Source organism: Nylanderia fulva, unplaced genomic scaffold, assembly GCF_048542155.1.
Source record: "Nylanderia fulva isolate GAGA-0341 unplaced genomic scaffold, ASM4854215v1 Scaffold35, whole genome shotgun sequence".
Taxonomy (NCBI): domain Eukaryota; kingdom Metazoa; phylum Arthropoda; class Insecta; order Hymenoptera; family Formicidae; genus Nylanderia; species Nylanderia fulva.
The window spans coordinates 2,109,557-2,127,949 of record NW_028190422.1 but is presented as its reverse complement, the minus strand read 5'-3'; the positions used below and the strand labels follow the sequence as shown (position 1 = coordinate 2,127,949).

Here is an 18,393-nt window from a genome sequence, read left to right as displayed (position 1 = left end):
GGCTTCTCTCCGCCGTTGTTGCCACCTCCCGTTATCGTATATGGACGACGTCGTTCACGACACGACGACGACGGCCATGTTCCGGGACCTTATCGTCCGCGTAACACTAAGCGGCAACGAGATATCGATCTTCGAACGCACACATCGCAAAGCGCGGATGTTTCCGCCGCGGAAAGCAAAACGCTAGGAATCTAGCTTGGGAGTCCGCGTTTCCGGAACGAGAAACTCGCGTCTCACGTGTCTCCGAAGTTGTGATTCAACGTGACCGTGAACTTGGGACGACAGCCCTCGAGGGATATCTGAGGGAAGTAGAGAATCTCCTCTCGAAACTCGGAGAGGTTGATCGGTCTCCGAGTCCGCTACTTACTGCGGAAATCGACCGATCGTACGACAGATATTATAGGAGAGAAAATGTCAGTCTTAAATGTGTCGCGAGACAGATTATACGAGGTGTCTGCCACCGATCGTACTTTCCCTTCGACGACAGACAATGTGATAATAATTTTAGAAACTTGAATTTAAAACGGAAAAATATATTGCACGTTCGACAATCTAGATTAGCGTTTTCCGTTTGAAAAATGCTCGATTTTTTTAGAATAAAAAATTGACATTTATATAGTTGAAAAATTTCTGTTACATTTAACAGATATCGCATGTTCCAAACGGTCCACAGATATTTTTGTGTTAATTTAACATAATATGGATATGTTAAATGGAGATACAAATATTGTGTTAATATTTTAACACAAAATAAATGCAGAACTTCAAATAATTTGAAATAAATTTTGTGTACAACTAACATACTTTTAATGTAAAAATTAACAATAGAAAATCAACATTTTTTCTGTAAATTTTAACAGATAAATCTTGCCACTAATAAAGCAGAACATATTTATTGTGTAAAATTAAAAATAGATGCACATTGTGTTATTTTTACATTTTTTTCAGTTATTGTTACAATAATTTAACATTTAAGTTCAATTAACAAAACAGTAATATGTTAAATTAACACAAAAATTTTAACGGGAACCGTTTTTAACCAAACAAATTTTTCTACTGTGTAAACACACCAGATATGTCACAGATATAATTTTGTAGAATTTTTAAAAAATTCCCTTTTTATCGTTCGATTTTCAGTTGTCGAGGGAAGAAAGTGCAATTAGTGCATAGAGACAGGCGGCCAGATGTTGTATGCGTTTGCCTAAAACGTGGAAGGCTTCCACGTTATACGTCCGGCCGGTGTCGAGAGGACGATTATCTCCTGAAACGTATATCGAAACGAGACGAAGTGGAGAAACAAGCAAGAAAAACGGGAACTCACCTGCTATACTGGAGGTGGAGGCGCCGAGCCAAGCGTGGGACGACTCCAACAACTTGGCCTGAAACAGAAAAGTTCGGTCGGTCAGACGTCGTTGTGCTTAAAAGCGGCGATTAGCGGCGATTTAACAGCCGGCTGGGAAAACGACTTAATCCCTTCCCTTATCCGGACAATTTCTTTTTTCTAACCGAAAGCAAAACGAGTTCCGCTGCGCGGGATAATTATTTAATCGAAAATCGTCCCGTAAGAGAGAGAGCTCAAGTATTTTAATCCAAGCGCGCGTTTGGCGGCGCAAAATATAACTGGCATTTAATTTTTAATTATAATATATAAGTAACTAACATAAAATTAGAAATATTCTAGTCGTAACTGTAATCGCTTTCAGCTTGATTAATTATATATTGTAGCATTAGATAATGAAAATTTTACTGAAATTTGATATATTTATATATACACTTATATTCAATATATATATATTTTATTTTAATAACTCAAAACTCTCTCCAAAGAGAATGGAATTCAGATAGAGATTCGTAAGATGAAAATGTGACAAGTTTTAATCGTGATTGCAATTCGACATTTTTTCACGGTGCAGCTATCCAAAATTTAGCGAGTAAAAAATGGTAGAATAATCGTAGTTGTTACTCTCAACCAACAACTTTGTTAATATGCGAGGCTTTCGAAAAGGGTTTCACGAGACGCGGATACCGAAAGCACAAGACACACGCAAAGTTGGCTCATTTGAAAAGTTTTGCCCCTTCCTTGCCCTTCACTTTCGGATTTCGTGATTTCCGCAATATCGCGGAGCAGGCTACACTTTTCGTGTACGTTGCACTTCCGGCGGCGCGTTCTCTCTCTCTCTCGTCTGACTTTTCAAATTAATTTTTAAGGGTCGCTCGATGCACCCAGATCGCCGCTTAAATCCTTCCGCTCCGTTTCTTCCACTTTCTCTCTCTCTCTCTTTACCTTTCCCGCGAAAAAAGTTGCTCCGGAATCGGATGCTGCTCTTTTAGTTTGAAGGACGCTCATGCGAAAAGTGTTCTCGTCCTATACTGTACCTAATCATTTAAAGCATGTACTTTAAATGCTGCACTCTGAGATTTTACAATACTTTTTTACGTGACAAAATTTACCTATCAAATTTAAAAATATTATTGGCATTAAACCACCCCACATTCGATTAAATGCACAGAGAGATTTTTCTTTTAGAATTTACCTTGAAAATCATGGTAATGGGACAATTTGGTATTGGAAGAATTTTGTAAGAGTTTCTCTGATTAATATTTACCGCAATAAGATATAGAATATGTTGGATTAATTTTACTACGTACATATTAATATTTTTTGTACGATCAACTTGACGTCATTTTATACAACAGACAGTATTTTCAGTCCTTATTTTTTATTATCTCCGCGAATGCAAAAACGTCTCTTCAGAAGTGAATAAATGCTTTTCCGTATATTGCAGAATATTTAAATTGTTCAAATTTAAAAATATTATTGGCATTAAACCACCCCACATTCGATTAAATGCGCAGAGAGATTTTTCTTTTCGAATTTACCTTGAAAATCATGGTTAATGGGACAATTTGCTATTGGAAGAATTTTGTAAGAGTTTCTCTGATTAATATATTTACCACAATAAGATATAGAATATTAGCTTAATTTTACTATGTACATATTAATATTTTTTGTACGATCAACTTGAAGTCATTTTCTACAATAGACAGTATTTTCAGTCCTTATTTTTTATTATCTCCGCGAATGCAAAAACGTCTCTTCAGAAGTGAACAAATGCTTTTCCGTATATTGCAGAATATTTAAATTGTTCAAATTTAAAAATATTATTGGCATTAAACCACCCCACATTCGATTAAATGCACAGAGAGATTTTTCTTTTAGAATTTACCTTGAAAATCATGGTAATGGGACAATTTGGTATTGGAAGAATTTTGTAAGAGTTTCTCTGATTAATATTTACCGCAATAAGATATAGAATATGTTGGATTAATTTTACTACGTACATATTAATATTTTTTGTACGATCAACTTGACGTCATTTTCTACAACAGACGGTATTTTCAGTCCTTATTTTTTATTATTTCCGCGAATGCAAAAACGTCTCTCCAGAAGTGAACAAATGCTTTTCCCTATATTGCAGAATATTTAAATTGTTCAAATTTAAAAATATTATTGGCATTAAACCACCCCACATTCGATTAAATGCACAGAGAGATTTTTCTTTTAGAATTTACCTTGAAAATCATGGTAATGGGACAATTTGGTATTGAAAGAATTTTGTAAGAGTTTCTCTGATTAATATTTACCACAATAAGATATAGAATATTGGCTTAATTTTACTATGTACATATTAATATTTTTTGTACGATCAACTTGACGTCATTTTCTACAACAGACAGTATTTTCAGTCCTTATTTTTTATTATCTCCGCGAATGCAAAAACGTCTCTTCAGAAGTGAACAAATGCTTTTCCGTATATTGCAGAATATTTAAATTGTTCAAATTTAAAAATATTATTGGCATTAAACCACCCCACATTCGATTAAATGCGCAGAGAGATTTTTCTTTTAGAATTTACCTTGAAAATCATGGTAATGGGACAATTTGGTATTGAAAAAATTTTGTAAGAGTTTCTCTGATTAATATTTACCACAATAAGATATAGAATATGTTGGATTAATTTTATTATGTACATATTAATATTTTTTGTACAATCAACTTGACGTCATTTTCTACAACAGACAGTATTTTCAGTCCTTATTTTTTATTATCTCCGCGAATGCAAAAACGTCTCTTCAGAATTGAACAAATGTTTTTCCGTCTATTGCAGAATATTTAAATTGTTCAAATTTCTCTTTATCTCAAGATACACTTTCGAATCGCAGTTACTGCAAATCGTTTTCGGAGGTTCCTCTCGCGGTCATCGGGCGAAGCGAAAAAACAGAGAGAGGGACTTTCCACGAGGCGGAAGCGGAAGGAGGCGGTGCAGCGAAATAACGTCTCCGCCGTCGTGACACGAGGGGGATGGCACCGAAGCGCTGGCAATTTCGCGAAATAGCCCCGCGTCAATACACGTGCACACGCATCTCTCGGCTAAACCACACAAAGAATTATTGAGCAGCCCGCTTGCTGTTTCCGACGAGCCTCACTCGAGGAAGAGGATGCATAAGTGAGACCAAAAGGGAGAGACGGGGAAAAAAAGAGGGAAAGAGAGAGAGAGAGAGAGCTCTCTGCAGTTGTAACTTGGACGCGCAAGTAGTATATCGCGGCGCGTGCATTTTTCATTGTCTCGCGTCTCACCCCCTTCTTCAACCCCCGCGCTTTGCGGTGCAGCTCCACGCGGAGTGCATACGCGACATGCCGGTTGACGTGTGCATTGACGAGAAAATTGCGAGCGTCCCTATATATCGCGGTCGCCCACTCCCGACCGTATGTGTATTCTCTCTCTCTCTCTTTCTCCCTTCCGTATATTTTTTCCCCCATTTCTCTCTCCTTTTTTTCAGGCCGTTCTTACGTTATTGCGCTCGGAATGCAATGCCTGTTCGACCGCCTTTCTCGCGTGGATATAATCCCGTTCGACGAACGGCGACGAGAATGCGAGGCGATAGGGCTTATATGTTTGAAGATTTTTGTAATGAAAGAATTGCATATTACATGTGCACGCGCAAACATACATGTGCATGCACGGTATAATAATAGGAGCGTATGCCAATAAAGATTACAATGTTCCTCTATTCTTTTCTCCCTTTCGCTCTCCGAGAATTAACATCACAAATGTCATGAGACGAAAGTGGACAAAAGTTGTTTTTTCGAGAGCATTCAAAATTATGTGAATACATGCGTTTCGTTATTGTCACAGTTTTAGAAAGGAAAATAATGAAGTATGATCCGATGTGTTCGGTGGAACACCAGGTTGGAATCAAATTTTTTGACAGTCATTGTATGTCACATTTTTCGCTTAAGGAGATCCTAAGCTAACCTAAGTTTCATTCCTGTTTTATCGACGAAATGTTAGGTTAGATTCAGTTATAAATCTATTTATTGGCTGCACGGATTGTGTTTTACCCGAAATTAGAACGCTTCGCTCTTTGTTAATATTAATACTTTAATTTGTACAGAAAAAAGCGTTCTAATTTCGGGTAAAACAATCCGTATAGCGAATAAATAGACTTATAGTTTATCTAACCTCACATTTTGTCGATAAAACAGGACGGAAATCACAGACTTCTCAAGGATCGTTTAGGATCCCTTTAAGACAAGCATCAGAAAGCAAAAAATCATCTATATATATATATATGAAGAAGAATAGCAGCAGTCTGCATCTCAATTTGTTTCAACGTCCAGCGAGTTTCCGTATGATGTATGCCGCTAATGAAAATGAGGCCTCTCCTTCTCACTTCCCTGTTTTTTCTCTCTCTTCCGACGCATCCCCCATCTTCGTCAACCCCTTCATCTTCCCCTTTCAGGCCGACACGAGATCGCCCTGGCACCGAGAGCAGATTCGTGAATTAAATATCGCGCCGAGCTCCCATGCGCACGATTTTATCCCGCTCGCGAATCTCTCTTCTCTCTCTCTCTTTCTCGTTTTTCTCTTCAGCATCGCATGCGCCCGCTATTAACCGCCTTCAAATTACCGGGCTGACCGCCTTGAATTTTTCACGACCGCCGCCGTCGCGGTATGTCGGCTCCTCCTCGATTGAGATGCGGTCGGCAATTCCGGAAGCTGTGAAGACTAACGATGACGCGTTTCCGAGAGAGAGACGACGCGGCAAATTTTATATGTATATTCGTAAAAAAAAAAAATATATATATATATATATTTTTTTTAACAAGGTGTCTCTAGTAAAATTTGAAAATAAAATTTAAAGACATCATTAAATTTGCACGATTTTCCAATAGTATAAGAAATCGAAAGCTTGATTTTCTTTATCAAGTCGATATAGTTGCATGTTGATAAAATTACAAATATTCAATACAATATTTTCTTATATGAAATTATTCGTTCTTAAATTCAAGAACAAACAAAATTCCAGAACATTTCAAGGATTTCAACAATTGGCTGATTTAAAGAAACGATTAGGATAAAAAACGACGCCTGCGATCGAGCGATTAATGATCATCATATAATGCGTATTTGCTCTCGATGATCTCTCGCCGGAATCAGACGACGATCTCGCGACACACCTCGGCGTCCTAAGAATAAACTATTCGGGGACTCTTGGGATATCGTCGCGCCGCGAAGAAAACTTGGGCTATTTTCCAGCGAAACAAGTTACCGGAAAGTTTCGGCCGCGCCGAACGAAAGTTCGTCCCTCGGACTCGGAAAGAGATTCTGTCTCTCGTCTCTCTTTTTCCGTTCGAGGGTTCCCCAACACATCCTGATGTTCGGGTTCTCGGCAGCGTCGCGTCGCCTCGTCTAGGTATCGAAGTAAACACGGTATACACGGGAAATTACACGTTACATCCAAGTTTCACGTGCGAGGCGAGAAGATGGAAGCGGAAACTCGATCCTCGAAAGAGGAAACTTGCTCTCAAAAGAGAAAAAGACTCTATTATCTGCCTATATTGTAATTTTACATAGTTTTCTGGATCAGCTGATCTCGATTGAAATCACGAAAGAAAATTACATTATTTCGCGACCACTTTAATTTTTTCATATATAATTTTCAATGTAATTTTTTTCATACATTGTAAATTTGTACATATAATTGCTAAAAAAGCTGGCTCTGTAATGAGAGAATTACTACACTATTGTATTACAATATTATCGTATGTAGTAGGATTTTTGAAGACTAATTATGTATTATAAACCGTTTATATAGCTTTTGTTTTCTTTTCAGTATTAATGGTACAATATAGCACATATCTCCTCTCGGATAACACAAATGATATAATTCGGAATTAAACGTATATTTCACTCGGGCATAACTCCTGATTTCGTGTTTGATGACGCTCGAACGAGGAATTCCGCGCGCACAAAGAAATATTATGGGCGAGCATTATTAATGTTAGTATTAAATGTGTTTATTATCATTTCGTTATTTCCGGCGAAAAATAATTACCATCGTAACTGTGAACTCCCGATTTGCGTATCGCGATACAGATATATTTTTCTATACATTCGCGCTTCTTTCGCGAGTGGTTAAACGTCACACAAGCTTTTCCGTCACACACATTCTATGGAAAATATGTAAATAAACATTGATACAGTCAATTTATCTAATTTGGACGAAATGACATTCCGACTGCAGCAATCAGCCATTTTATATTAAAGAAACGTAGAATCAATATATGCCATTACGATAATAATGAAAATAAATAACACGAAAAATGCGTGCAAAATTGTAGAGACGCGGGTAAGCTCATTTAAATTGGAAAGGGCTTTGATAAATAAAATAAAATGAATAAAATAAAATCTATCGGGTGTCGCGTTGTATATATTGTATATATGAAAAATGTTTTTAAATATATCAACGATTTTCTCTTATACACCTGCATTTTCCAAGGAAACAAAAACATACGTATGTATGTATAATTGGAAAAATGCAATATTTTCGCGTCCCTCTCGCAGAATAATATGACAATCTCATTTCGATCAAAATGGCAAAAAGCTCCTTTTAAAACGACAAATAAATATCGAGAGAAATTCTTCGAAAACTACCCTCTCTCGTCGAACCGAAATTTCTTTGCGCTCTAATTTGACAGCAATCCCAACGTTGACAACTAGACGCGATTAATGATCGCGACGAAGAAGAAGCTGCGAGGAAGAAACGAAAGTACACCAGGAGGATTTACTACCAGAGAGAGAGAAAGTGAGATAGAAGGAGCAAGAGCGGGTAGAAGGAAGGGTAGTGTTCGTCGTTACCCGGGGGCTAATTCCTGCAAATATTTGCCGGGCAAAGGATATAGGCGCGCGAGCGAGATGAGGAAAGGGTGGAAGTAGGATATAGGCACGAGATTTCAGTCAACACGACAGGACGAGGACGAGTTGCTACCGACGTCGTCGTCGTCGTCGACGACGACGCTCTGCTACCAACCAACGTCGTCGGCCACGACGCGGAATGCGGCGCCACGGCGAATTTCTAATCAGATTAGCGCGGATTAGCAAAGTTCGTTTGTTCTAATGAAATTCGTCTAAATTAACGTCGAGCGGAGAAAGAGAGAGAGAGATAGAGGATGGGAGAGCAAGGGAAGGCAAAGGGGTGGCCGTGGATTCTGTCTCCCTGTGCGCCTCCTCCCCCGCCCATAGGCGCCGAACTTTCGGAATTGCATACTTTGCTGTTCGGATAACGAAGCTCTTCCGCTCGGCTGCGGAACTCTTGACGGAGTGGTCCTCGGCGTACTCGATATAATGAAAAGTTATTTATTTTATTAATATTTATATTGTATTATCTAACTACTAATAGTACTAATTGGTAATTATGTTACTGTGACTATACGGAGAGAATTTTCTCTTTGAATTTATCCCGAAAATCGTGATAATCGTGGGACAATATAAACATTTGATAAGAGTTTCTCTGATTAATATTTAGCGCAACAAAAAATATTAAAATGTATATAGTAAAATTAATGGAACATATTTTATATGTGGATATTAATATTTTTATTGTGGTAAATATAATATTAATCAGAGGAACTTTTATAAAATTCTTTTAATACTATATGGTCCCACGATTACCATGATTTTATAATAAAAACTTATTTATTTTATTAATATTTATATTGTATTATCTAACTACTAATAGTACTAATTGGTAATTATGTTACTGTGACTATACGGAGAGAATTTTCTCTTTGAATTTATCCCGAAAATAGTGATAATCGTGGGACAATATAAACATTTGATAAGAGTTTCTCTGATTAATATTTAGCGCAACAAAAAATATTAAGATGTATATAGTAAAATTAATGGAACATATTTTATATGTGGATATTAATATTTTTATTGTGGTAAATATATTAATCAGAGGAACTTTATAAAATTCTTTTAATACTATATGATCCCTACGATTACCATGATTTTATAATAAAAACTTATTTATTTTATTAATATTTATATTGTATTATCTAACTACTAATAGTACTAATTGGTAATTATGTTACTGTGACTATACGGAAGAGAATTTTCTCTTTGAATTTATCCCGAAAATCGTGATAATCGTGGGACAATATAAACATTTGATAAGAGTTTCTCTGATTAATATTTAGTGCAACAAAAAATATTAAGATGTATATAGTAAAATTAATGGAACATATTTTATATGTGGATATTAATATTTTTATTGTGGTAAATATTAATCAGAGAAACTTATAAAATTCTTTTAATACTATATGATCCTACAATTACCATGATTTTATAATGAAAACTTATTTATTTTATTAATATTTATATTGTATTATCTAACCACTAATAGTACTAATTGGTAATTATGTTACTGTGACTATACGGATAGAATTTTCTCTTTGAATTTATCCTGAAAATCGTGATAATCGTGGGACAATATAAACATTTGATAAGAGTTTCTCTGATTAATATTTAGCGCAACAAAAAATATTAAAATGTATATAGTAAAATTAATGGAACATATTTTATATTTAGATATTAATATTTTTATTATGGTAAATATTAATCAGAGAAACTTTTATAAAATTCTTTTAATACTATATGATCCCACGATTACCATGATTTTATAATGAAAACTTTATTTCTTTTATAATATTTATATGTCTTATTTTTCTAACCACTAATAGTACTAATGAATTATGTTACTTGTGACTATAGGAGAGAAATTTCTCTTTGAATTATCCGAACATCGTGATGATAATCGTGGGACATATAAAACATTTGATAAGAGTTTCTCTGACTTAATATTTAGTGCAACACAAAATAATAAGATTGTATAAAGTAAAATTAATAGAACATATTTTATAAATGCTAATGATATTAATAAAATTTATTGCACTATGCGAGGTTTAATCATCTATTCAACAAGGACGGGTAAAAACTGATTCAAAATTGTTTTAATACTATATGATTCCTACAATTACCTCTGATTTCTATATGAAAACTTTTTTATTTTATTAAATTATATTGTATTTCTAACCACTAATAGTACTAATTGGGTAATTATGTTACTGTGACTATACGGATAGAATTTTCTTCTCTTTGAATGTATCCCGAAAATCGTGATAATCGTGGGACAATATAAACATTTGATAAGAGTTTCTCTGATTAATATTTAGCGCAACAAAAAATATTAAGATGTATATAGTAAATTAATGGAACATATTTATAATGTGAATATTAATATTTTTATTGTGGTAATATTAATCAGAGAAACTTATAAAATTCTTTTAATACTATATGATCCTACAATTACCATGATTTATAATGAAAACTTATTTATTTTATTAATATTTATATTGTATTATCTAACCACTAATAGTACTAATTGGTAATTATGTTACTGTGACTATACGGATAGAATTTTCTCTTTGAATTTATCCCGAAAATCGTGATAATCGTGGGACAATATAAACATTTGATAAGAGTTTCTCTGATTAATATTTAGCGCAACAAAAAATATTAAAATGTATATAGTAAAATTAATGGAACATATTTTATATTTAGATATTAATATTTTTATTATGGTAAATATTAATCAGAGAAACTTTTATAAAATTCTTTTAATACTATATGATCCCACGATTACCATGATTTTCAGGGTAAAATCTAACAATAAGAGAAAACTCTCTATGTATATTCGCTTTATTTTATTCTTAACTCTGTAAGGATTCGAACCCAATTTTATGCAGCCAAATTTTTAAAAATGTTCATCAATAAATAAAAAAATAAATAAAATAAAAAGTAAGATGAAATATTTACATATATTTATTTATCAAGTACTTATATTTCTAATTAATCAAAGAATGATGTAGCATTATTCAAAAAATAAAAAAAAATATCTGTACAAACGACTAAGAATAGCGACGTATTATTAATAATAAATGCCTAATGATATTAATTAAAATCATGTCACGCACGATGCGAGGTCTTAATCAATCTTTCTCAACAAAAGGACTCGGTTAAAACATTCTCAATTGTCGTATACGTTATTTCACGATGGCGCCTCTGTTTCTCCATATGCCTTTCTCTTCTCTTTTCCCATCTCCGGTTTTTCGCCGGTGAAGAGCTTTTAGCCGTGTGTCACTGCCGAATTACAGGACTCACCGGTTTAATCCTTTTTTCACGAGTCGAGTCCTCACCGCGAGTCCGATAAATCGTGCGAGACACACGCGAAGAGAGCGGAACGAGCGCGTTTTTCTTTGATTTCGATAATCATATTTGCTCGGGCGATCTCTCGCGATGTCATTGTACAACTAATTCGATGTCTTTCATTTCGGGGTCAAGGGAGGGGGAGAGCAGAGGGGGGAGAGGGAAGTAATAATGGACCGCGCACGGGAATAAAGTAATAAATCGCGCAGATACATTATCCACCGCCACCCGTCGTCGCCGCCGGGAATTTCCCCGCGCGCCGATCTCGCTATCATTGTATTATACTAATTAATTCAATGCTTTTATCCTCGTACAGAAAATAATAATCAACTACGTCAAAAGTAAAAAAAAATAAATTATACAAGTATGACATATTTATATGCCATCCGGCGCACAAAATATGTCGCATCTACTCGCTTGTAATTAATTAATTTAATGCTTTCGACTTTTTCGCTTTTCAAAAAAAAAAAAAAAAAAAAAAAAAACCAAAAAATTGTTTATATAATATGTGTGCAATGGCGGTTCAAAGTATTATATTTCATATTTATTCTATATGGGCGATATATCTTCTCATGTTTCTATGTAACACGCACGACGAATTAATATTTCCATTATTTTTTTAAAAATTAATAATGCAGCGCATCCGAGTTAAAAGTGATCTCATTCCGCGGCTTAAGGATGAGAGGAGAAATTAATGATGTATCTTTTATTCAATGCGTGTATTAATTTTGCGAAATATATGTACACATCTATATAACAAAATATAATATATATATATATATATGCGTGAGAGTGAAAGAGAATGCATCAATGTACGAAATTGCGACGCGCGAAAATGAAAGAGAAAAGGGTAGCAAAATTGGTCGCCCGACCACCACATGTTAATTGTCATACAAACGCTCAGTGTTTCTCTCTCGCAAAAAATACACATGTCGCGTGGACGCAACGTACCGAATGATCGCGTGTTTTTGCATATATATATACAGGGTCGAATTCCGCAGTCAGAATACACTTTGTAGAATCCTCGAAAAAGTAAGTGCCTTGTATAATTTATTTGTCTTAATATAAAAAAATGTCACTATAAAAAAACATTGTATTGAAAGTCTGAATTCTCTGTAAAGAAGAAAATATTTTCAAATATATTCATATCATGTTCTATTTTAATAATAGTATTTTTAATTAAATATTTTTATTTTGAAAATTAATTATAATTAACTGGGATTAAAAATAAAGATTTAATAGTTTATGAACTTGATAATCATTGATGATCTCTTCGAAGATAGAATAATTTTTTATTAATCCGATTTAGATAATATTGAAGGAGAGCTACGTCCTCTCCGATTTTGCCAAAACTTTATAACATTGTGTATTTTGTATTAAAACTCTCTAAATTCTCTTTAAAAAAGAAAATATTTTTAAAAATATTATATCATGTTGTGCAATTTTAATAATAGCATAATTAAATATTTTTATTGAAAATTAATTATAATTAGCTGGAATTGAAGATAAAGATTTAATAGTTTATGAACTTGATGATCATTGATGATGTCCGAAGATAGAATAGTTTTTTATTAATTCAATTTAGATAATACTGAAGGAAAGCGACGTCCTCTCCGATTTTGCCACAACTTTATACAATATTGTATATTTTTAAATCTATAAAACTGTCGCTCTCAAGTAGGAAAAAGTTATTCGGTCAATACTTGGGCCTATATTTTTTTATCGTTTTATTAGTAAATAATTCGACTCACATTTCGACTATTCTTCTCCGGCATACTCCGGATTCCTCATCGCCACTATTTTTTTTTTGTAGGAAACCAATTTCGGAAACTGTCCTCGTAGAAGAAGAAACACTTGCACTCGCGTTACTTTTTTTCGTTCGCGACGTCCGAGTTTTAGATATCACATTTTCGCGAGAGCTTATATTCGCGCACGAATAAAACAGATGTTCTGTTTTCGAGGTCGCCGCTTTTTTCAAAACCTAACCTTACCGAACGACGACGGCGACTTTCCCGCGACGCACTCAAAAGTCGCCGATATTCAACAATTGGGCACTACACTTCACTATATTTTATATTTCACTGAATATTCAACGACGAAGAAATCGCGGAGATCGCGCAGGAGCTTCGCCGATTATTTATTTCGAGCGTGTATTTCGCGAAAGTTTCTTGTCACTTATTCGGAGAAAAAATTGTCGGCCGAATTTCGATGAAAAACGCAATCGTCGCGATATCTCCAATCTCGAGCATGCGATTGCGATTACGAAGTTAGTACACACGACTAGATCGGAGTTATACGATAATTAAATACACTAATTAATATAATCACACTCGCGTATACTTTCGCGGAGCGACAAGAAAAGCGCGCGAACGTCGATCACGAACAATGCGAAAGTGCACCAGAGGGTAGTACTTTATTTCAGATTGTGTTCGGAAATATATTCAAAGTGCAAAATTTGATCGATCAATCAGAGACCGAGGATCTCTCTATTCTGATTGGTCAATCGAGCGCTCGGTGAATATATTTCGAACACAATCCATTCTGCTTTCTGGTGCACATTTTGTGAACTATTCGCGAATAATATTCCAGCGCTCATCATCGGTCCGCGAAAGTAGAAATGTGAATATTAATTAATTAGTATGTCTTTATGTCTTTAATCGCCGTATAAATCCGATAGTGTCGCGTGTACTGACATCGCGATCGCGATCGCACGCGCGAGATATCGATATCTCGCGCGACGCTCGCTCTCTCGAGAGGGCGTCACGTGACGCGTGACGTCGCAGCCCCTGCTCGAGTTGCCGCCAAAAGTTCGCGCGCGCGAGTGTACGAGGGTGGATCGCGAGAATTGTCAGGCGCTTTCGACGCGAAAATTTTCCGAGTTTTTCGGCGTTGTCGATCGTACTCTCAGCGGGCGATCACGCGTTTCCGATAGTACTTTCGAGTCATCGTGTCGAAGGATTGTTTACGCGACGAATTAGTCTCGTATAATCTTCGTAAATATCACAGCTCGACTACAATGATCGCGCCGCCATATTGTTATTCTTACATTTCGCTCGACAATAAATAATCGGCGAAGTTTCCTGCGTGATTCTCCGCGATTTCTTCGTCGTTGAATATATATATATATATATATAGTGAAGTGTAGTGCTTAATTCTTGATTATCGGCGACTTCTGAGTGTGTTGCGAGGAAGTCGTCGTTCGATAAGGCCCTCCGATAAGTGGCCCTGAACAAAGCGGCGACGCGAAAACAGAGCATCGGTTTTATTCGCGCGTGAATAAGCTCTCGCTGGTCGCCGAAAATGTGATATTTTAGCTAAAACCCGCGCGTCGTGAACGAAAGATGGTGCAGTAACGCGAGTGCAAGTGTTTCTTCTTCTACGAGGAGGAGAGCCCCGGGGTGGCATCGGGCAACGGAGCAACAACTATACGGTAAGCACTTTATTTATTATTTATTTTATTAAGCTATTGTTTCTTTATTATTCTTTATTTAAGCTTAATTAAATATTCTCACATTTGCAAGGTATATTTTTTGTACATTATTTTATAATATAGAATATTATATATGTATACAAATTTGCTTGTTTTATTTTTAAGAAATGTTTAAATAAGTGTCTAATGTTTATAGAATATTTATAAAACATTTTTTTATATTTATAAAAAAATTATTTTTTCACTATATAATTTCCATGTATTTATATTTTACAGTCTACAACTTCATTGCTGCGCATCGTGTATCGGTGAGTCTCATCAATTTTTACTTTAATTTTGGATAATAATTTATAATAAATAATCGGCAAAGCTTCTGCGCAATTTCTGCGATTTCTTTGTCGTTGAATATTTAGTAAAATATAAAACAAAGTGAAGTGATGCCCAATTTTTAAATATTGGTAAAAATATATGCTTAGTATTGACCAGATATCGTGTCAAAATAAACTCAATATAGCAGTTTACAATATTGTGTATTTTTGTGCAAAAAACACACGAATCTATACATTAAAATCCGGCTCTCTTTTTCGGGGAGAGGAAAAGACGGAATCCACTGTAACTTTTTCCTACTTGAGATTGACAATTTTTAAATTACAGATTCATATTTTATGCACAAAAATACACAATATTGTAAAGTTTCAGCAATATTGGAGAAGACAGATCTCTCCTTCAGTATTACCTTGATTTATTTTAGCTTATACAAATCGCGATATAAAACGGACAATATTTAAGATATTTAAAAATATATTTTTTCTTTCTCTCTCCTCATATATATATATATATATATAAAATTATTCATATATATATATATAAAATTATTCATATATAAATATATAAAATTATAAGGATACATAAGAAGACTTCCGATTTTTGATCTTTGAGAAATGACCTTCCGTTGCAATTCTGAATGCATCTCGATGCTGTGCGCGAGGCCTCATCCGCTGATATTTTATTCAACGATCTGATGTTTAAACTATCGCACTGACACCACACACACATATATAAACACGCGTGCGCGCACACGTGAACACACTAGTGGGTGCAAAGCGGCGGCGAGCACGAACCCTTCCTCTCGCGCCCGAATAAATAGATTTATTTATTTACGATAAATTGATGTCGACCACTCTCGCATTGCTGAGTGAGGGAGAGAGAAGAAGAGAGTAGAAACACACGAGCGAGAGAGAAATATTTATTTGCCGTGGGGAAACTAGTGATGGCATTGATCACCCTCGCATCACGCTTTTGAAATTGAAATACCTCATTCTTTTGCCATCAGAAGTCAATAAAAATTAAAGCTCTCTTAAGAAATAAATACTTGAAAAAAAATTAATGAAATGTTATTTATTTCTATAATATATATATATTATAATATAATATGTTAACTTTAAATCACAACATTTTTGGACTGAGAATTTGACTGCAGTACTTGTTAAAATATTTAAACATTAAGTATGGAGCAAAATAATGAGGCTGGAGTTTTCGTTAAAAAAATATTAGTGTATCAGATCGGCGTAAAAGAGTTATTACTTGAAAAAATTCCCGTACGAGACTATTCCAGGTCATCTCAAAAATATTCCCCGACGTTGCTCGTCCCCGGATAACAATATTACGCCTGAAGCGTGATCGCGATTTCTTTCGGGTAAAGTGCGCGCTTGTTTGAAAATCACAGGCAGATATTGCTCCGAGATGTTGCCATCGCTGAAATTGTAATTCGTGCGCGTGAATCCGATTGTTTCGCATTTACATAGCTGGAGTTGTCTGTTGACGCGCGCGTTCCGTTATTGGCTAGCGTCATTATCGCTTAACGAATCGTCCAACGCGGCGACCGACGACGCTTTTCGGCATCCGGCTTTATTTGCGCGCTCGTTGCGCTCGCATCCGAAGCGTTAGCAGTTAGGGACGCTTACGATACCCTGGTACGATGTTATCGAATATGTATTATTGACATAACCGGTCGAATACATTATGGACTCTTTGTCAAAATGATTGCTTTTTTAAATGGAAAAAAATGCTCTTAGGAAAACCATATTTTCACATTTTGCGATGTAATATGATCAGAGACATTTTAAAACGAAAGAAACACTTGTTTCTCCCGAAAAGTTTGGAAAAAATTCTTAATATTTTCTGAATATCTCTTGAAAAATTTCTGTCAGCCTTTTTCGTAAAATTTGTGTAATTTTAACTGATGGAAAACTCCCTCATTTTAATAAAATATTATAATTTTATGATGTACGAGAATAATTAAGTCATATTTTTTTATATGTAGTTTGCACATATATGATAAATTTTAGAAATTGTAATAATGATTTGCAGACAATTTTTTAAAGATTAAGAAGAGTTAGATGTTAAAACCAAGTAAATTGACGCGAATTATTTTCTACATATATATTGTATATAAAAGCATATTATATACATATACGTTTCTTGCATCTCTGTTCTTTGAGGATTTTTTTCTATGACAGCAGTAAACGTTTTCTTCTCCCCTTTTTTTCCCTTTCAACTTTTTCGGTCTTGTTACATTTTTCTCGATGCCACAGGTAGTCACATAGTTATAGAATCGCAAATATTAAACACGTGCGTGTTTGTGTCGGCTTGCAACGCATTATTATCGAGATGGTAAATTATATATTAATATAATAACAATAACGTTATTAATAATAATGATCAACTAATGGAGAAGAAAAGAGTTCGATGAAAGAGTACTGTTTCATTAACTAAAATTGCATGGAATAATATATTGCCTACATTAAATATGTAAAAATTTTATTATATTATATTTTTAAAATAACAGCAACGGTAATCAAAGTTTAAATTTTAATTGGATATTAAAAAAAATCGCATGTTAAATTTGTTACAATGTAGAAATTATGAGAACATGTCGGCATGGAATAATTATCATTATCATATAATTATTAATTATAATGAATTATTAATTATTAATGAATAATTATGTAGAATAATTAGAGCAAATTAGATCTTCCATATTCTTTATTGCATTTCTGACGGAAGTCTAAACATTAATGCAGGCAATTAGAATTATTCTCACATTTCCATCGCGATAATAATCTATAATGTTTCCTTCGTGAACTCTCACGTTAAATTGCTACATATTAAATAAATATATTATCAAGGACAGATCGTGTGAGTATATGTACGTCCCGTTTAATATAAAGTACACATTACGCGAATGCGACGATGTAGAATAATTATTATCTCTCTTACGAAATATAATTATTATCCCTCTTACGAAAAATAAATTAGATTCTTTGTTGCGTTAATAGAAATCTAAAA

General features: G+C 34.6%; 1 protein-coding gene across 3 annotated transcripts in view; it reads right to left on the bottom strand.

Moving 5' to 3' along the window:
* The window catches only part of LOC114934935 (protein bric-a-brac 1), a 379,696-nt gene that overhangs the window by 24,079 nt on the left and 337,224 nt on the right, over positions 1-18,393 (bottom strand). For all 3 annotated transcript variants that reach the window (XM_085485241.1, XM_085485239.1, XM_085485240.1), the window contains exon 5: positions 1,322-1,379. In XM_085485241.1, coding sequence (XP_085341367.1) covers positions 1,322-1,379 — 58 coding nt within the window. The remainder of the gene's footprint in view (positions 1-1,321; positions 1,380-18,393) is intronic.